This window comes from Mytilus edulis, chromosome 4 (assembly GCF_963676685.1).
Source record: "Mytilus edulis chromosome 4, xbMytEdul2.2, whole genome shotgun sequence".
In the NCBI taxonomy this organism is placed as follows: Eukaryota; Metazoa; Mollusca; class Bivalvia; order Mytilida; family Mytilidae; genus Mytilus; species Mytilus edulis.
Genome location: NC_092347.1, coordinates 67,724,948 through 67,747,221, shown reverse-complemented (window position 1 = coordinate 67,747,221; position 22,274 = coordinate 67,724,948). Strand labels below are relative to the sequence as shown.

General features: G+C 30.6%; 1 protein-coding gene across 2 annotated transcripts in view; it reads right to left on the bottom strand.

Annotated features, from left to right (window-relative positions):
- LOC139520298 (inositol polyphosphate-5-phosphatase A-like) overlaps positions 1–22,274 on the bottom strand; it is a 52,273-nt gene that overhangs the window by 5,887 nt on the left and 24,112 nt on the right. The window contains exons 6-17 of one of the 2 annotated variants that reach the window (XM_071312828.1): positions 18,746–18,777; positions 15,717–15,788; positions 14,890–14,942; positions 14,414–14,477; positions 13,448–13,503; positions 12,818–12,902; positions 9,035–9,124; positions 8,527–8,604; positions 7,754–7,827; positions 7,149–7,260; positions 6,688–6,750; positions 4,843–5,520 (exon numbers count right to left, since the gene is read on the bottom strand). In XM_071312828.1, coding sequence (XP_071168929.1) covers positions 4,867–5,520; positions 6,688–6,750; positions 7,149–7,260; positions 7,754–7,827; positions 8,527–8,604; positions 9,035–9,124; positions 12,818–12,902; positions 13,448–13,503; positions 14,414–14,477; positions 14,890–14,942; positions 15,717–15,788; positions 18,746–18,777 — 1,433 coding nt within the window. In that variant the 3' untranslated portion in view covers positions 4,843–4,866. The remainder of the gene's footprint in view (positions 1–4,842; positions 5,521–6,687; positions 6,751–7,148; positions 7,261–7,753; positions 7,828–8,526; positions 8,605–9,034; positions 9,125–12,817; positions 12,903–13,447; positions 13,504–14,413; positions 14,478–14,889; positions 14,943–15,716; positions 15,789–18,745; positions 18,778–22,274) is intronic. The other variant, XM_071312829.1, reaches the window with a different exon arrangement.

The following is a 22,274-nucleotide window of genomic DNA, read 5'->3' as shown; positions in this document are numbered from 1 at the left end:
CAGAGGAACAGTCAAACTCATAGATTGAAAATAAACTGACAACACCATGGCTAAAAATAAAAAGACAAATAGACAAATAATAGTGCAATAGACACAACCTAGAAAACTGAAAAAACAAAGCAACACAAACCCCAACAAAAAACTGGGGTGATCTCAGGTGCTCAGGAAGAGTAAGCAGATCCTGCTCCACATGTGGCACCCATCATGTTGCTTTTGTTATTACAAATCCGGTAAATAGTCTAATTTGGTAGTGGCTTACCTTGCTCACATACCATATGCATAAATTTATATTGATTTACTATAGAGATACTATCCCAAAGCAGGATGTAGCCTTTACGCTCTTTCTAAAGTTAGAGATACTATCCTAAAGCAGGATGTAGCCTTTATGTTCTTTCTAAAGTTAGAGATACTATCCCATAGCAGGATGTAGCCTTTACGTTCTTTCTAAAGTTAGAGATACTATCCCAAAGCAGGATGTAGCCATTATGTTCTTTCTAAAGTTAGAGATACTATCCCATAGCAGGATGTAGCCTTTACGTTCTTTCTAAAGTTAGAGATACTATCCCAAAGCAGGATGTAGCCATTATGTTCTTTCTAAAGTTAGAGATACTATCCCATAGCAGGATGTAGCCTTTACGTTCTTTCTAAAGTTAGAGATACTATCCCAAAGCAGGATGTACCCTTTATATTCTTTCTAAAGTTTCATATTCCATATGTACATTGTTTAAGTAAACACTGAATAGGTTCCTAAAGTTGACTTTGCCAATTTAAATTTAGAAGAGCTGATATTTTCAGTAGTAGTGTTGACCATCTTTTGATTTATGTCAGAGGAAATATTTATAACATCAACAGTATATGCATTAAAAGTAGTAATTGATCCACTTATCAATTGATATATATTTTCATGTCAGATATTAAACTAGACATCATTGAGATTAGAGCCATCTCTGTGGGGCCGGCTGTGAATAATGTGTGGTAAAATAATTGCATCTTTACCATAAAACATGGGAATGTAAATTGGAACCAAAATTTTGACCTTGACCTTTGACCTAGGAAGTTGTACATACATTATGACATACCCTCTGGTGTTGATTGATATACATGTCAAGTATTAGCTATGAAATTATAATGGTTTTCTAGATGTAGAGCGGACACAATTTGTTACAAACTGATCACTATAGGGCCACCCACCATTCAGCTATGCCCTTATTTTTTACCTATTACCCTCCTATAATATCATAGTTCATGAGGTAAAATGGAAGAAACATTAAATGAACAATTATGTGATATAGTGGTTTAAAAAAAAATCATCAAAATTTTGAAATGACAATGAATTAGAGAAACCAGCTCATATTTTGTTACAAATCTGTTTTTATATCCTTTTATTTTGTGTTGTTATTTTTTAATATTTCATCCACCTTGTTAATAGTTTACCATGCATTTCCATTATTTTGAATAATATCATTAGCATAAATGCAGCTTTTTATAATATCATTACACAAAATACATATATCATCTGGACAATATTAGTGTAGTGTTTTTTGTTCAAGTTGGGTATCATTCTACAAAGGTTTGAAAAAGTTAGTGGTGTCATAATTTTTTTACCATGACAGTCTGAAAATATTAAGTGCAAAAATCTTAGTCCATCAATTAGTAAAAACTGTAAAATGAAAACCTTTTGGCCAGTCTTATCTTTAAATCTTAAAAGAGTTTCTGTCCAAGCAAAGAATTTTATGGTTAAAAAGGCATCCTGTAAAATTAAGTGGTCCAAAGAAAATTAATCTTAGGTATATATGCATATTGAAAAAATGAGGGAAATTGTTTGAAAGCAACTCTTCTGACTCAAAACTCCTATAAAATTCGCAAACTGACCCTGACACATTTTAGTCAGTTCTTTTAATTTGAAATTCATAAAATTAAGTTTGGCTGACTACAATATCTGGTTAACTTGATGACAAATTCCTAAATACTAATTTTTCCTTATATTGGCTAGCCACTAAAGTTTGAAAACTATGCCTCCTTGATCAATGACAATAGGAACAATAATAAAAAGTTTGCTTTATCTGTTATCAGGATTTTCTTTCTCTGTCGTTTGAATTTGTTATTAAAATTGTGATTGTATCAAAAGCATGTTTTTTTGCCAAATTTGGTCTAGAGTGCATGTGAGGAATGTTATTCCAGAAACATTCAATGGGTATGCTGAAATCGGTATATAATTTATCATTTGGGAAGAAAAAAAACCCAGTATTTAACAAAAAGTGCTCTGAAAGGATATTACAATGCCAATAAACAACAAAGATTTAATGTGACAAAGCTATGGAAGTTGCATATAAGAAGCTTGCAAAAGTCTCTCTACAACCATATACATTACTTTTTTCTTTGACTTGAAAGTAAACTTAGAGAGGATTTCAAAGGAAAATAAACATAAACAGATTTTTTGTACTTCTAAAATTCAAGGTAACTATTCAAAAGGTTGTCAGTCATTTTCACAATGAATCAGCAGTAAAATACAACAACTATAAAATATATATTAACTTAAAGAGTGAAAGAGTAATGTGTTCTTACATTCAAATCATCAGTCCAAGTTACATTACATACAGTAAATCTTTTGGTGCTAAACTGTTGTTTGAAATTCTTTTGAATTCATCAGATCAGGACTTTTGATCAGGGGTTGAGAGTACAAAAATTGTGCTTGAAATATCAAACTTGGTGTTATGATACGTTTATTTCTAAGTTTGAGTACAATAATTGAGTGTGAGTACGATAACTTTTATCAAAAGTTGTATGACCACAAGCCCATGAAAAGGATAAAGGGATTTTAGAAAACCTTATTTTCAAAATATAGCTAGTTTCTTTAACATGTTTAACAAGTGCATTTAAAGAAAATTATAAAATACTAGAACACACCCGTGATATCACGGGTTCGTGACTGAATTAAAGTATATAACTATGCGCAAGTCTTATTTTAGTATTAGTATTGTCATCTGATAAAGTCATGTCGGTTATAAGATACACAGTTTTTCTCTGCTTTCAAGTCTTTCTGTTTGAACCCGTTGAACTGGAACTTGTCAGTTATTGGTAATATTAATTATTTGGAAAACAAAAGGTCCTGGAATGGAGTATTTTTTAATCAACAGCATTGTCCTATATAAGTTATAAATAAAGTTGAATTCTTTGCTTTGCTGTTTTACGTCATGCCCACTAACAAATTGAAAACTGTACCTATACGCCTTATTTTCAGTCCAGATTTTTAGTATTCGTATTGTTATCTTAGAAAGTCTTACTGATTAAAATACTACAATAGGTAACAATTTGACAATTTAGTACTGTCAACCCTGTGGTTATGACCCGTGTATATAGCATATTAGTCCTGAATCCAACGTTTGGTGGTGCGCCTGTCAGATGCGGAACGTACAGATAAGGTAATAGGTAACAGGTGAATATACTATTGGTATCGGTAGCGGACTCGACCCGGAACTTCTTAATTATTGGCAATATTAATTACGTGGAAAACAAAAGGGCCTGGAGTGGTGTAATTTTTACAGCTTTTACATTAATGCTAGCAAGACAAATCTTTGTTTGGCTTGCTTGCTTTGTTTGTATCAATGTTTGCTCAAGCATGGCAATTAAGATAGGCGGGACTTCAGTTTGTATACATCATACTTAAATTTTATTGGACGTTATGTCTGAGGTTTAAAAATAAGGACACTTAATTTTAAAACATCACATCACAAATATTCTCACATGTTTCCTTACCTGTAAAAAAAAAAATCAATAGGTAATTGGTCAATGAAAGAGAAATATAAACTTTTTTCTTGTATGAGGCTGAGAAACTGGCCTTCCACAGTTTTGCGTCGAGTGCAAAAAAAGTTTATATTTTTATTAACTGTTATTTCAGTTATTTCCGTGTCTGCCCTTCCATTATGTGACTCAAGAAAAAATTCCAAAAAATGGGTAACAATTGTATTGAAAAGAGAAAATCGAGTGCACATTTTTATGTTAGGGTGTGTTTAAGATGAATATTTTGTCTTAAAAACGTACAAAGCAAGAGTATTTGATAAATCATCTCGCTTCAGACTCTATCATTTTTATATAGCAAAGCTACAGGTTGACTTTATAACATAAAAACAATCACAGTACTAAAAGATGAAATGTATAGGTCAAGTGAAATACATATGTAATGAATCACAACAGAGTAGGTGTGTTCGAAAAGCTTTTTTTTTTTATTAATAAAAGTTATAAACGACAGTCTTTTAAGTTGGATGATGACAATGCATATCTTCGAAAAAAAAATATTATCTTCCATTTCTACGATTGTGAAAATGAATTGGCGTAATAGGGAGATAATTTTGACGAATGTATTGTATATTTACAGGTAAGGAAACATGTGAGAATAATTGTCATGTGATGTTTTAAAATTTAGTGTCCTTTACCTCAAACATAACGTCCAATAAAATTTAAGTATCATGATGTATACAAGCTGAAACCCCGCCTATCTTATTTGCCATGCTTGAGCAAACATTGATTCAAACAAAGCAAGCAAGCCAAACAAAGATTTGTCTTGCTAGCATTAATGTAAAAGCTGTAATCTACACCTTTGTACTATATTAGTTACATATAAAGTCGAATTCTGTGATTCGTCGTTTTTACGTGATGACGGCTGACAAATTGAACCTTGTAATTTTAGTATTATAGATATCAACTCAAATATGGATGGATAAAGATGAAATAAATACTGTGCAGCTAACTAAATAAAATATAAAGAAAAACTAATAGAAACTAAAATAATAAACTAAAAATAACAAAAAATAAAATAATAAACTAAAAATAACATAAACTTACTAAAAATAAACTAAACATGAACAATCACAGTACAACACAGGGACAATGCCTCTTTCCATCTATCTTCTGAGTTGAATTTTCTGTCCTGGGTTTAACAAGTGACACATGCTCATCATGCTCGGCTGTTTCTATAGAGACATGCTTTGTGTTAGTGTTTCCAATACCAGGATTAGTGTTTATTTGTAATTTAATGGGACTGTTACTAGGAGATTCTGAAACATCAGATACAGTTGTATTTTCTGAGAGACAGTCTTCGCTGCCAGCAATGTTATTATTCTCATTGGATTTAATCTCATCACTGTCGGAATCATTCATATCTTCTGAGGAAGAGCTGTGGTGACGTGAACGTGGGCGCTTTGGCCATTGTCGTAAAACGCTGCGTACTTTCTGTACATGCTTTGCTGCTTCTACAAATGACATTTTTCTGTCTCCATTTGGACGTGCCAATTCAATTCCACTTCCACGCTTGCGAATGCTACTCTTAAATTCAGGAGAAAGACCCTGTTCACTTTCAAATTGAGCAAAATCATGAATATTAATATCCTCTAAGTCTATAGGGTCAATAATATTGCCGTTAATAGAGAGAGACTTTGCAAGAGGCAGGGGGGATTGGGAGGAAACAACACTGTCTTCAAGGTTACCTTGGCTTTTCTTTAAGTGGAAGAACAGAAATACTGGCTAAAAGTAGAATAAAAATGTGTAAATACAAATATCATGTGAATTAATTTGTACATTTCTTATATGTATATGAAGTAAATCCCTGATCAAAGAGTTGCTCCTTTACACTTTATTATGTTTGATCAAATGTTCTCACATTCATATTTAACAACAAATCATACATCTTTTTTTATAAATTATGCTACTCCTATTGTATAAAACAAGAAAATCAATTAAGCAAAAGTCAATGGCAAATAATTGTGTTTCTCAAAGTCTTTTAGAATAACAAAATATAAATTCAAAATACACCTATTCAAATACAATTTATCTACAGTTATAAATTGCTGTTAACATTGATGCTTTTATCATTAATATTAAATAAATATTTTGTCTTTATGCATATAAGAATGATAAAACCTAGTTTTCACACTTCAAGTTTTCAGATTGACAATTATGTCCTGTAGTCCTCCATCATATTTGATTGCCACATGTTTGCACCTTTTTGACTGCAGCAAAGTCTATATATACTGTCAATCTCTAAGAAGGACTCCCTTCATTATTTAACATCTGTATTATAACAATCAATTTTCAAGTGCAAGGATAGCATTTTATAATTGATGACAATTGATGCCTGACCTCACCGGAAATACTTAGGCCAGCTTAAGTCAAATCTCCTTGCTGCTGTTACAGGCTTCTAGCATAAGGATATATCTTATGTTTCCTTCTTCCCAAAAAGAAACTAAGCCTAGGTATTTAAGTTTCCTACTAGTGATATTTTTTTCACGTATCCAAGTAAAAAATACAATAAATTTTTATTGCACTGATCTACTATACGGCAGAAAGAGCATTAATAATAAGGAATTTGTTTAAAAATACAAAAGCATACCACATAGTTTTGAGCCTCATTTACAACACAGCAATAACTTTTCTGCCTACCGGTAATGTTTAATTTTTGCAGTTGATCTCTGTATAACTGGCAAATTTTTACTGTGGTAAGAAAATTTATTTCTATTCCCTGGGTATAACCAAACCATTTCCTTCTAGAATTAAGTTATTTGATGAATAAGCATCATTTTTTTTTTTTTTTTTTCTTCTTTTCTTAATTGCAGTTTCTGAAATAAAGTGGTGCCTTTAACCTCATATGAAAACTGACAATTACTTAATCTTAATTATACTTAGTATAAGTACCTTGTGATCTCCCATACAGCTGTCTTTACCTATTGTGTCATATTTTGGAACAACTGTTTCATTCTGAAATTGTTGATAAAAAACCAAGTCAGCATCACTTACTTATGTATTCTATGTTTAATAACTGAAGTATTCATAACTGACAAAAGAAAAAATATAAGATGGCTAAAAATGAAATACGAAAAAAATAATCTAAATCTGAATCAGAGAATTCTTCCGTCAATCTAATGTCTTTAAATCACATGTGAATAAGCTAAAACAAATTTAAGTTATATAACTTCATGGACTTCTAGTTTTTGAATATATCTTCATGCATGTATAAATTCAAGTTTTAATTTCTATATTCATTTTCAAAGCCCAAATATATTTGTTAAACATTTTTGTCAACACATCTATTTTTATTTCAATACGTACTTGTACAATGATATATTTTACATATCTATTTTTATTTCAACACGTACTTGTACAATGATATTTTTGGCACTATGTGAGAGCAGTAATCTGTCACACCATGACGGACATCTTGTTTTCATATAAGATAAACCATCACTGACATCTTCAGAAAAGGGATAACTGTAAGGAAAAAAAAACAAGAATGAATAAGTTGTTGTGCAAAGCATACCCCACTTGTAGTTCCAAATATCAGGAAACAAAACAACACTTTTGTCCCAACTGATCCAAAAAATGCTCTCAATTATAGTACATCTCATTCTTGCAATCTGCTGACCAAATATGAAGACATTCTGTTCCGTAGATTTTGACAAAGTGTGTCGCAAATATTTGTTTTCATTAAACATGTTGAAAAATGCAAAGCATTGGCAAATAGAAAGTAGGTGTCCAACAGATCTAAAAAAAAAAAAAAAAGAAAACACTCACACTTCATGACTCATCCCAGTCAAGCTATTCACTAAAAATGAAGTAATTGTGTTCAGTGGTTCAAAAATGTTGAAAATATTTGTTGGACATAAGGACAGAATCATATAGCTTTATTCTACATGACAATCTTTACCTTCGAGGTTAATTAGTCGCACAATTATATAGTATTTTTCAACATTACAATCCTTACCTTGGAGGGAAGTTAATCTCATATTCAAATAATCTATCTTTATAAAGTAGCATTTCATTGTCATATTTCCGCAACTACAAAAAACAAATTAAAATCAAAATCAAACATGTTATAAAAGTGAGGTTTTTTTTTATTAGCTATAAAAAAAATGTAACAGCTGTAAAAGTAAAATTCAACTTAATATAAATCAAGAGTTTTATTTCTTGAACAAGTTCTCCAATAAATATAATCTCCCTTATGTTTGTATCAATTCAAGTTATGTAATAATAGAGCAACTCATAACAAAAATCTAAATAATAACTGGATGGTATGAATTGTGTTTATTGGAACCATCCAACTATCAGTTGGTTATATATTTGTCCTTGACATACTGTAGATAATATTACAGAGGTCAAGGAGAGTTGTTGATCTCATAAATGACACCATACTTGCTCATAGGCACGATAATTTACAATAATCAAATTACAAAGAACTATCATGATTCCTCTGTTTTGATTGGCAAAGCATTCTGAAAGCAATATTTCATATCTCAATAAAATGCAAAATCTATAACTGCACATGATTTTCATGATAACTTTCAATCAATGCATCGAAAACAAACAAAAGGCTTGCTCTAACTTGTACTTTCATATTTATAGCATTAAATTGTAATTTAAAGAATAACAATGCTCCTTTTTACAATTTAACAGGGATTTATTTAACATTAATATAAACATATACACAGTGCCTTCAATATCCAATACAGCTTTACCCAATAATAAATAAAGACTTACATGTTTGGATTTTTTAAGGAAGATTTCTGAATGTTTTTCATGACAGTCAAAACCTTTTGTTTCTAATGTTAGCACAACCTGTAAAACATAAAGACAAAATTACTAATAAATATATATAAACATTCCTGGCAAAATGATAAAGATTGTCAACTCTTCAGCAACGTTATACAACAATCTGGTCTTTTAATAATATAAATCTTTTTTCATAGTTTTTACCCATCACAATAAAAAGTATTTGACATCACTGACCACAAGCTGATTGTTTGGCAACGGTCAATATGTCAATACAAAAATAATGTTAATCGTAGTAATGTCCGGGATTTCGAATTTGGTGTATATAACAGTGGCATGAAAGATCATGTCATGTAATTTACAAAGTCTGAGCAGGAAAAACTACTTATCTGCATGGAAAGCAGACGTCATTAATTTTCGCAACACAATAATAATATTAACTTTTCTTGAGTGAACATTTCTGCAATCTAATAACTTTTCGTGACCTTTGACTCACCTTATTGTTAACCTCTTCAGTATAACAAATTTTATTGACTTGTCCTTTCTTTCCTTTTGTTTGGTTTGAAGTGGTTTTCTTTGTAAGTTCCTGAAACATAAACAAGTAGGCTTTTATTTTACGGTTATTCATTTTCAGTTGGTAAAATAATAATAATGATTAAGGAGTTCACTATTTTCACCACCTTTGAAAGGAAAAGTGTAATTCAACTATTCACACTGATTATATATCTACACTTTTTATACTGTTTAGAAAACTATTTCTACTTATTAAAAAACATGTTAATTCTCATGAATATTCATTTTTAGAATTGGTCATTAAAGTCATATGAAACGAGTGAGTGGTGAAAAATAATGTTTATCCAATTCTTGAACCAATGCATGTATATATCATAAACTTAGTCCTCTGTGCACGATTTTATCATTATTTTCGCAAATATATCATATAATCGTCAATTTTTTTTCTCTCTGTTTGTTATGATTTAAAAAATATGGCTGCTCATTAAATGCCGTGTTTTGAAGCCGAGTTTTACCGATTGTCACCTTATAGTAAACAAATCACAAAAAGCATGGGTATTGAGCACGTGTTTAACATGTATAATCAGATATTTGTTTATTTCAATGTCAGATCCATGCGTATTGCGGTCACCGGATTTTTAAAAGGAGGGTTACGCTCGGGTCACTATGCATACGGAAAATCTGTCGGCGAATTGCTTCCTGGAAGCAAGCAATTAAAAATAAGTAAACTTCTTCTAAATGTGGACAAATTGAAGAATTTTCCTCAGAAAAAAGTATATTTACATAAGTTGTATAATGAAAACTATCCATTTTATAGTTATAAAAAACATATGCATATTTTTTTTTAATTTGAGGTTTCTTATGACTTTAAGAAGGACTAATATAAATTGATTTCATTTTTGTATGCCAAAATCAATAAAACCATTAAGGAGAAGTTTGATTAAACTTCACTATTAGATTAAGCACTTACAAAATATATATGGAATTACATTTTTCTTTTGCTGTAGTAAAATGCATATTAATGTCTATTTATATCACCATAAATTCAAACTACTGCATACCTGCCAACTTTCACGATTTAGGCGTGTACTACACGATTTTGACCCTATGTCCTGATTACACGATCGTGATCGTGAAAATAGCCACAGTACAGTGGATTCATCATTATTCTTGGGCTATCAATTTTCATGAATTTAATGTGTATATTTGAACCACTTATTACAATGTTCAACAAAGTATAAATTTCCAAAGGCCTGTATGCAGAATTAAAAAAAAACCATGACATCAAATATACACAGAAATAACATATCCATATATAAAACTGGTTTCCACAAAAATAAATGAATCTAGTAAATAAAAGAGCCATAGCTTTGCATGTTAACCAAAAGCAAAACAAACCTAACAATATATGTATGCCAAATCACACTGATAAATAATGATTAGTTCCTTATTAATACACTTGACATGTAATCATAAAATATTAGTAAAGTGTATGTGTAAGCTGTAATATAAGCTGAAAAGAAAGATAACTCTTGTGCAGATCTAGATATTTTCAAAATGTTGTTTAAGAATAAAGTTAATACTTCGCTTGATGTCTAAAAATTAAATAAAAACTTTGCTTGATGAGAAGTCCAGACAGAATCCTATAAATATTGAATGTAGACTGGTGGTAGAAGATTTCCAGCATGTTCGGTAAAATCTGTTTTTGACCTGATGTTAAAACAAGAATGTGTCCAAAGTACACAGATGCCCCACTCGCATTATCATTTTCCATGTTCAATGGACCGTGAAATTGGGTAAAAAATCTTATTTGGCCTTAAAAGTAAATTGATCAACCAAAAGGGAACATGTGTACTATGTTTCAAGTTGATTGGACTTTATCTTCATTGAAAACTACCTTGACCAAAAACTTTAACCTGAAACTCAAACTTTTAATTTCTATGTTCAGTGGACCATGAAAATGGGGTCAAAAGATTAATTTTGTTTTAAAATAAGAAAGATCATAAAAGGCCTTAAAAGTAAATTGATCAACCAAAAGGGAACATGTGTACTAAGTTTCAAGTTGATTGGACTTTAGCTTCTTCAAAAACTACCTTGACCAAAAACTTTAACCTGAAATGGGACGGACGGACGCACAGACCAGAAAACATGATGCCCCTCTACTATCGTAGGTGGGGCATAAAAATGTGTATGTCATGTCTGATAACATTAGCGTATCAATCCTATTAACAGTATTAGCTTTAAGCTATAAAAAGGGATTCAAATCATGCTTCTCAAACATTATTTTTCATATAGTTTAGTATAATGGTTAACCTAAAGAAAATGAGAAGAAATTATGCATTATTTTTAAAGGTGTCCATATATTTTAAGGACAGGGTAAGACATTCATCCATTTAATCACACATAAAACTTACATAGATTCTTAACAAAATTTTTATTAGTTCAAAAGTGATCAATAGTCCATTTTCATATTACCAACTTTTGACTACAGAATTAATATTATTCGACAGTTTACTTTCTGTGGTAGGACATCCTGGTACTTGGTCATACAAGAGCAATGTAAATAAGTAAATTCAAGATTTTAATCGGTAAAATTCTGAGGGAAAGTTAACCGTTTTAAAAATGCTTGTTATACATGACTTAATAATCGGAAAATAGTACACTTCCCCCAAAATTACACAATCATATATTTAATTGTACTTATTTTGGCTGCTTGTTAATGACTGAGTACTAGAATGTTCTACCAAAGAGTATGTAACCTGCCGAATAATTGTAGAATCAGAGTCAAAAGTCAATTATATGAAAATGGTCTATTCAGACAGATTTACCTGTTCATAACTTGAATTTAATACAGCCGCTTTTGGGGAGATATTTGATATACATAGATATTCTTTTTTGTTCACATATTGGTTCCCAGAATTAATCTTAATATTCCATCTCATAGAGACACAACTTGTCAATTTTTATCAGTATAAATCCACTTAAGGTGGCTCGTGGGTACAAAAATTTTAGCAAAAAATTAAACCTTTATTTTTTCATTTCAAATTTTATTTATTACACTATCAGTTGTTACTTTATGCTATGGTACAAAAAACAAGTCCAAAAAATGATTTGGTTTGGCCCCAGATGACTTTAAAAATTGAAAAAGCTCCAAATTATCTCCCTTTGGTGCAAAAATGTCATTTTTTGGCCTTAAATTTGAAATATCTTTTTTAACTCATCGGTGACCTATATTTTTTATTATTGTTTTCAAATAAGCTGTACTTAAACTAAATAATTGTAAAATTTAAGCGATTTCTTATATTAGATTATTTTTTTATTTCGATATCTCCTCTTTTTCTCCTATTAGTTCAACAGAAAAAAAGGACATTAACAAAAATGTATGCTTCTTCCAGAGGCAGATTTTAGCTTAAATGAACGGTGACCCCATTTTTTTATTTCATTTTTCTTTTAAGTATATGATAAAGTTCATTTATGAAAAAATATAGTGAAATCCTATATTAGAAAAAAAAAATCATTTATACCCAGGAGCCCCCTTAAATAGCAACCATATTGGAATCTGAGCAGAGGAAAGTTTGAGGCATATATATGTATGCCACTATGAAACTACATAGTTAAAAGAATACATTTTTAGCCATAAAAGGAGTTTCTATGGGAAATTGCATTCCCTATTATAACCGAAGTGCAACTTATAGAATTGCAAACATGCAATTTAAGAGGGTTGTTTGTGAAATTATGTCTCATGTCTATTAATATCCATACTTACATTTATTAAGGTATTAGAATCTAGTCGGAAATTAAAATCTCCAAAAATAAACTGTGGGACTTTATCATACTGGTCTTCCTCAAACCTAAAGATACAAAAACAATCAACTTCATTTAAATTTTGGTGGGTTGTTGTCTCATTGGCAAAAAAATACATGTCCCTTTTTTATTTTCACAATTAGGAAATGCTATCTGGGTAGCCTAATCCATTTGAATACATTAGGTTTTTTTTTTCATCAACCATTAGTGTGACAAGGCAATTTTTTTACATAACATAGAAACATCAAGAAGACAGATGTATATATGATGTTTAATATGTGTACTGTTATCAATTGATTGTTTAAAACTATTATTCGATTGTCTAGTAATAGCCTGTCATAAAGCGTTGGCGACCTCCAAAAGTGTATTTGATTTAATTATATTGTTGGGTTACTGTCTAATGGAGGGTTTACTTAAAATCTGAAGAAGAAATTTCATGAATAAGAACTATATCATTTATCTTAATTCAAGGAATTTAATGTTGAAACAGTTTATAATATAAACAAACATAACCTTACAGTTGTAAAACTAACACACTTCTGTAAAATAAATATATCTTGATTTATGACCTAAGTATACTTATCCTATTTACCTCTTAAGAGTATGTATAAATGCTGCCTTTCTGTTTTTACTGTACACTGATGGGCTCTGGAAAACGTAAATTTGTACATATTAACAGAAGATGAGTGTGCTATAAACATTTCTTATCACGATTACTGCAATAATCATAATCTTTGACCTTAAAACGGGTAAACAGTTTGTTTTAGAGGTACTTGAGTTTTTATAACAAGGTTTTATTGTATATATTTAGTAAATGGCAAATTGATGAACCTCTTTGCTGCCAACTGAACAAACAATCCCCAGTATTCGTTTACAATAGTATTAGGATTGGTTTTTATCTGGATATAACTTCTTACAAAGAAAATTACAGTATTTTAGTTGGATTTTCTATTCTGACAAGACAAACTATGCTTCACATTTTTCATCCTATCAATGACAGTCTATGCTTCAAGTTTCTCATTCAGTCATTTCATTTATTGCTTTAAATGGTCCACTCCTCTTAAAAGTGACTCAGGGCCCAAATTTGTACTCTGTCTATGAGTTTTGGTTCTTAGCATTGTCTGATCGTGAGTTTTCATAAAATTTTGATGTTAAAAACTGAAATTAGAGTGTGGAAACAAAAATGGGATGGAAAGACGGACTCAAAGAAGGGTGGTGAAGGGTAACAATAAATGTCCCCTTCTCCTAGCAGCAGGTAAAGTGGAGGCATAAAAAATGTCAATATTCCTTTTACCTGTATGTGAAGTATTTTTTTGTGGAATGAATAGGTCAACCAATTTTCCATGTTGATATTCTTTTCTTTTTAAAAACTGATTACAGTAAGCACAAGCCTTAACCAAGGTCAAAAGGATCCATGAATACAAATTCAAGAGTTGAATTACTTACTGACTTTCAAGTCAATAATACAGCGGCAATGATTTTAAGCGTAATTTGACAAAATTAAAACAACTTGACAGCTAAAAACAAATTCAATTAATTAATACCTAACACTACTTACATCTTGCATGGAGATGATATTGGATGCGTCATGGAACAAATGAATGTTGACAAGGTCAAATATGCTGAAAAAATAATACAGCATGTCAGGACAATATTACTACTGTGCAAATATTTACATTAACAACAAATTAGTATCAATAAAATTCTTTTATATATCCATCAATGTTTAGAAAGCTTTTCTATTTTACCTTGATACAAGACTTTCTACCATACCTTTTACAACAAATACATTGTCATTACTATTTTTTCTTTAACCACTATATACTTTCATATATTCCAATAGACTTTTCAAATATACTCTTACTAAAATGAGTGGTGCAAACCAATAGTTCTGTTTGTATATTCTGTAAGGCATTATTGACAGTGACACTACTATGTCATGGCATGTACACTGTCATAACCTTTACCTTATAATAACCTTAACCTTATCATAACCTTAACCCTATAATAACCTTAAACATGTCATAACCTTACCAATTTTTGATATTCCACCTTGTCCTAATGAAACCTTTTCTAGACCATTTAAACTGCAAATAAATTAGTAAATCAGATATATAAATATTTTTTTATAAAGACAAATCAATTATGAACTTATTATATATAGCAATATTTCATAATGTCGAACAATATTTTAAGCTATTCAATTATATGCTTAATTAATGCATATAACATATCAGCTTTCTAATAACAGAAAGCATGGAAAAAATCAACGAGTCAGTTACATTTCAAAGACATGCAAGTATTTCACAACTTTAGTACCCAATTTATGCTTACAGTCATTAACAAGCTGGAACATCTAATCAAAACATCCTTTACCTTTTTTGAGATTAGGCAAAGGCCTTAAAAATTATTTTACTCTTTGTTTTTACCTGTAAATGCAATTTAAACAGTCACAGACTTTTTAATATTTGATCATTCTTTCTTTTTTTAAAGAAATCTATCATAAGCAAATGTTGGAGGACTACAAAATTAACTGTTTCAAATAGCATGGGCATAGTATCATGATCTGTAGAAGAATCTAATCTGTTCAGGTTTAGTATAACTCTGTCTAGTTTACTTCCATGGATATTCAAATAAACCCAGTATCATTTTGAAGACAACCTGAACTCAAAGACAACATACATGTGTTGCTACAGACGACACAAAGTTATATTCAGATAAAGATTCATACATCCGATGTGAAAATTTAAAATCATCAGTGAAAATAAAACTGCCTTAAAATATTTAATTCATTACAGAAAAAAATTACTGTCATTATATAGTGTACTAAAAGAACATTAAACCATGTGATATTGACTTACATCTGGGAAAAAGTCTTGTGGAAACTTTGCCTTCTCTTTAATTTGTACTGTTTCTATATTCCCTGAGAGGACCTGAAACCAGAAAATAACAGAACAAATGTCAAATATAACAAGAGGCTGTCACAACGACAGCAAACCGGATTTATTAATATTTATTTGTGTCCTGGCAATATCACAAGAACCATTACTGATGAATGGTGAAAGTGAAAATCGTCAATATCAAATTTGACCTCCATTTTGTCATCAGTATCAACATCTTAAAATTTGAAAAGCTTAGATTGAATGGTTCATGAGTAAATGCAACAACGTGAATTGAAACGCCATTTCACAATCTTTCAAGAACCATAACTCCTGAACGGTAAAAGTCAAAATCGTCATTATTGAACTTGACCTCTAATTTGCCATCAGTAACAACATATAAAAATTTCAAAAGCTTTGGTTGAATGGTTCATGAGAAAATGCATGGACACGACTGGAAACACCATTTTTCAATCTTTCAAGAACCATAACTCCTGAACGGTAAAAGTCAAAATCGTCATTATTGAACTTGACCTCTATTTTGTCATCAGTAACAACATATTAAAATTTGGGAAGCTTTGGTAAAACAGTTCATGCATAAATGCACGGACACGACTGGAAACACCATTTTTCAATCTTTCAAGAACCATAACTCCTGAACGGTAAAAGTCAAAATCGCCATTATTGAACTTGACCTTCATTTAGTTGTTAGTAACAACATATTAAAATTTTAAAAGCTTTGGTTGAACTGTTCATGAGTTAATGCACGGACAACATTTGATGACGCCCGCCCGCCCGCCCGCCCGACCGACCGCCCGCCCGCCGTACATCCCCAAATCAATAACCGACATTTTTGTCACAAAAATCCGGTTAATAAACAGCTGTGTTCTATGTATAAATTGATTCCAGGAAATCATTTAAAAAAATACTAGGTTTTTACTGTAAAAAAATACTAGTTAACCCTCCTACCAGAAAAGAACTTGACAAAATGTCTACAGACACACATGTCATTCTTAGTCATCAACTGACATCTGAAGAAATAAACTGCTTCATTCACAGCTGTCAATGCAAACCTTTAAAAAAAAAATCACTTTTTTTTATGATTTATTCATCTCTTTTTTTTATGATTTATTCTTTTATCTATACAGGAACAAAATAATCTAATTCAGTAATATACACTTTTTTCATAATATTTCAATGCTTGTAAGAAGAAATATAAAACAAAGGCGAAAAATATCCAATTGTTAGATAAACAACCAAAATTTTATTAATATGAAATCATGAACACACCAAAAAAATCACTTTGAATATGATTGCAAAGACTGCCTTTGTTTGGTTACTAGTTAATACATACATATTTCAAACAACAAATAATGTCTCTCATTATTATAACAATCTCCCCTTAGACAGTATTAAGAGTTGAGCCATGCAGTGTATGGGGTAAATGCTGTGTACCAGTTGATTGGCAGATATTACTATTACTGCCTCAAAATCTGTTGATTGGCTGAGACAATTTGAAGCTTAGTAAATGTCTTCCAATCCCACAGGGGAATTGGTTTGAACTCTTTATGAAAGTACTTTCTTTATTTTAACAAAACTTCTAATAAATTATAAAATCATATAGGCCGGGTCCGAGTGTAAAAAATGATATACAGAATATTTTGCCCATAAAATTTTTCATTTTTTTTCTCAGAGCTCTATTTCAGTTATTTATTTATAACACATTACCTCCTAACATCTTTTTATCAATTGAAATAAGTTTTCAGTTATTGTGCAAATGTTCAGTCATAATAAAAAAGCATCGACTTGTGAGCAAATGTTTAATAGTAACGTCTGTGTTATATTAATACATTCATGTAGTTAAATCTAATCATGTAATCCTACAGAGACAGAGAGCTTTTCAGAAAGCTAAAACTTGTACTGTCTACATCTTCAAAACCATCAGAGGTCATGAACTTCCAATGTTCATCCCAAAGTCATCAATCAACTAATCCCCTTTTCTGTCTATAATCTTAATATGTAATTGATTGATCACCAATCATACCTTCATTTTGTTGTTCATTCAGATATTGTATGTGTTAATTTGAAATATATCTTGTATTCATTGAAAATCATTCACACATTTATTCTTTTTTCCAAAAGTGATTTTTTTTTCATTATGGCAAGGAATTAAAAAATGCATTTTTCCCACCCTTGTTTGTATTAATTTCATTCCTCTGATTACACTTCAACTCACACAAATGTTTATGAAAACTCAAAGCTGTGATAATGTACCCTATACACAAGATGATGTAGAAATTTACCTGCTTACATAAAGAGTCTTTGGCATAACACTGTGCAAACATAAGAATTGTAATAAATAAAACAATCAAGATAACAAAAACCATGCTTGTCATGAATAATATGTTATGTGTTCTTCTAAATACAACTTAAAACAAGTTTAGATTGCCTGTTTGAAAAGAAAGAAATATTGATATGAAAAGACCCAACAAATTTATACCCACTTAACTATTTTAACATTTAAAGGGAAATAATTCAAACAGGTTATCTCCCCCTTATTTCTAGACTTTCAAATTTTTTGTCAATGTTATTCCATAACGTTAGAGAAAATGTGTTTTCTCGCACACACACACACAAAAAGAAATAGCTCTGACAAAACAACTGTGGTAGCAGAAGAAATATACAAAGACATTGAAAAAAGTCAGATCCAGGTGTCTAAAAGCCTGTGCTTTAAGCATGTCTTTTTTCCTAATTTTTGACTTCTTATCACTTATTTCTACGTACCCCCTTCATACCTTCTAATCCACACACAATTTTGAAGGAAAATGGTCAAAAGAAATATTTTTTCAAAAGTTAAACATTTTTAAGGTGAATTCAGAAATGCAACTGCAGCATATTCACACAAGATATTTGGAAAGTGTTGACAGTGATATTTTTTTATGGGCAATGTAGGAAATGGGCCTATAGTACAATAAGATGAGGAACTATTTCAGCTAGTAACATCAACTCACCTCTCTTCCAACAACTGGTATAAATTTACAGTCTGCAAAAGAAAAAAAAAATTGTTTAATCAAGAATATCATTTTGTATTCTGTCTGAATACAAACAAATATCAATATTTGTGTGGTTAAAATTTCCTGGTTTTGTCTCTCTATAAGATTTCATGGTGATTTAATTTAGTGGTTTTCTTAAATGTAAGTGGTATTACATGGAGATTAAATTTTCGTGGGGGCTTTAATAAAAAAACAAAATTAAATCCTCCACAAAAATTTCTTCTTTTACAGTATATGGGTTTGAGGGACATAGGTTTGAGGGACACTATGTCCCTCTCACACTTTCATATATCCATGTTCATAGAAAAAGGAAATCACGTCTAGTATCTATTTTTTTATGTGTTGCTTATGCAAGTACAAACTGAACATGCAGTTTTCTCAGGACAAGATATGTGAATGTAGTTACTCATTAAGTTTCGTGCAAACTCATGTTTTTTCAGTGGCAGCATGTGTGCTAAAAGCATATCCTAAGTTTATCAAATATAATTTCAAAAGAGCACAAACTGTCAATACAAAGATTTGTATCTCCTGTGTAAAATGCAAACTATTCAAAAGTTTTCTACATTTCTGTAAAAATGGTGCTTTAATTTAAATACAGAAGTTTCAGTATGTTTCAGATTCTTATTGATCCTCTGTCAACTGAAGCTTGTAAGGGATTGCAATAGCAAGAACTAACATTACACCTTTGGGAAGGTTAGTCACACAATGGATCACGTTTTATGCTAAAAGCTCCAATTTCATCAAATATGCATGAAATATTTGTCAAAGAACATTAAGCACACAGTAATCAATCAACCTAATTTCACTTGTCAAGGTTTCACAAATATGGTTAGAAAAATTATCTTCAGTTGCAAATTAATTTAGTAAACTGCTGTCATGCATTTACAAGGTAAACAAACTTTGCAGATTTCTACAAACAACATTTTTAATCTGTGATATGAAAGATTAAATGATTAGAAAAGGATTAAACTATCAGCAGGATTCATATGATGTAATATGCACATGTAAAAGATAGCATGTGATGAAACATTAAATACACAAGTAAAAGATAACAATCTGATAAATATGAAAATACACTGATGTAATAATCAAATTATTAATTATCTAATATGAATAAACTTTATTGTTTGATATCAAATTATTGATGTTAATGGAAAGTCAGCAGATTGCTGGGCGTTCCCTCTCTAAAAAGAAGCTGATTTCTACCCTTTATAATTTCATAGTTCAAATGGCTCAGTCAGTGAACCTATATAAATCATAAATGATTTTCAGTATTCTTAGGACAAGACAATTCTGTTATTTTCATAAACGATTTTCAGTATTCTTAGGACAAGACAATTCTTTTATTTTCATAAATGATTTTCAGTATTCTTAGGACAAGACAATTCTTTTATTTTCATAAATGATTTTCAGTATTCTTAGGACAAGACAATTCTTTTATTTTCATAAATGATTTTCAGTATTCTTAGGACAAGACAATTCTTTTATTTTCATAAATGATTTTCAGTATTCTTAGGACAAGACAATTCTTTTATTTTCATAAATCAAACGGCACTGAGAGGGTACCATTAATCAGTGATTGTATTATGCACTGATGATATGTAATTTAGCCTTTTGTAATTTATATGGTGGTATAGGGTATATTTTTGGAGACTTGAAGATAACAGTAGTAAAATTTCTCTTATTTTGTATGTCAACTTATTGTGTCTTTTTTTCTTTGCTAGAAAGATACTGCATTTATGTAAAATACCTATTTGCTTTTTGCTAATTCCTTCATCAGGGGCGGATGCAGGAATTTTCGAAAGGGGGGGGTGCTAACCCAGGGCAAAAAGGGGGGGGTGCAGGGGGTGCAAAACATATGTCCCGATACAAATGTATTGATCGGCAAAAATAAAGGGGGGGTGCGCACCCCCGGACCCCCCCCCCCCCCTGGATCCGCCACTGTTCATGTTATTTTGTTAGAGTAAAATAAAAAGAGAAACACTTGAAAATATAAAAAATTTGAATAAGCAGAAAAAAACACAAAACAATCAGTAAGTAAATGTTTAACATGTTTAATGTATTCAAGAACTATTTCAAAAGAGAAAGGTCAAAATATAAAACTAAAATACAAGTATCTATATCACTAAACAAATATTACTGCTGAGAAATGTTTACATAAATTCTGGTTCATTATATCATTTTCAATCCTACAAAGAAAACTTTTTTTATTAATTAAGTGTGTACACCAATTTATCAAAACAAAATACATTTGAAGAATAGAAAAATCAACTCCCTAAATGTATATAAGATATAAGAAAAAACAGTTTTCAAAAATGTAATCTAAAATTTGCCCTTATTATACAGGAAACTGGAATCATGCACAGTTCTAATTCAATTTAACTAACAATTGTTAGATGTTTGTTAGATAAATGCTACTTATACCAAAATGGTTCAGGAATTAACATGAATTGACTGCCTTTATAATGTTGAAGGTCAATGAACTAGAAGATCAAGGTCAAATGAAACCTGTCAGACACATTTGGCAATCTTGATAATGCATTCAAATACTGTGAACTTATTATGTATAAGGTTTGAGATCTGATCCACACAAAACTTTAAATCTGACCACTAAAGCATACATATGAGTTCAAGGCCATAACACACATGCTGGATTGATTTAGGCAAATTCAAGTAACAAGAACAGAAAAGAAAAATTAAGCAATTTTTCCATTTGTAAAGGGGCATAACTCTAGAATGGTAACTGTGGGTACTCTTAAGATCTGTACTTTTTAAAAATAGTTGTACAGTTACACCCCTGTCCAAGGTAAGAGGGAGGGTTTAGAGCTAGCAAACATGTTTAACCCTGCCACTTTCTGTATGTGCCTGTCCCAAATCTTATCAACAGATTCATCATAAGATGAGTATTGAAATACTTGCTGATGTTTTTTGTTTTGTTACATTATTAAGTTATAAAATGCTTCATATATGAGGTAAGCTATTAAGTTTTACCTAATTAGGTTAATAGTAATATTTTGCCTTTATCAAATGTTTATAGATCTAAATATAGTATATTAGTTCAAACTGTGGGTGTGGATCACCACATTCTAATCTATTGCTGAATATTTTGATTTCTCTGACAAAAGTTAAAATAACAATCTAAATATCAAATTTACAGTGAATTAAATTTTCACTTTTGACCTTTTTTGTGGACCTGTACAGTTGACCTATTTACAATGAGATTTCAATTGAGCTGACATAATTCTTCCTCATAAAAAAAATTTAGTTTAAAGATATGAATAAATTTGTGGATATGTTTTTTTACAAATAAAGACCCTAACGCTTGTATCTTTTTTATTCTGAGACATTGAATTGTTTCTAATTTATAGGTGCATTAATATGAGACAACAAAACTACTACTGTTGTCTGCTCTATGGTTGGGTTGTCTCTTTGACACATTCCATTCTCAATTTTATTACTAGGATATACCAGATGTAAATGCAGGTAA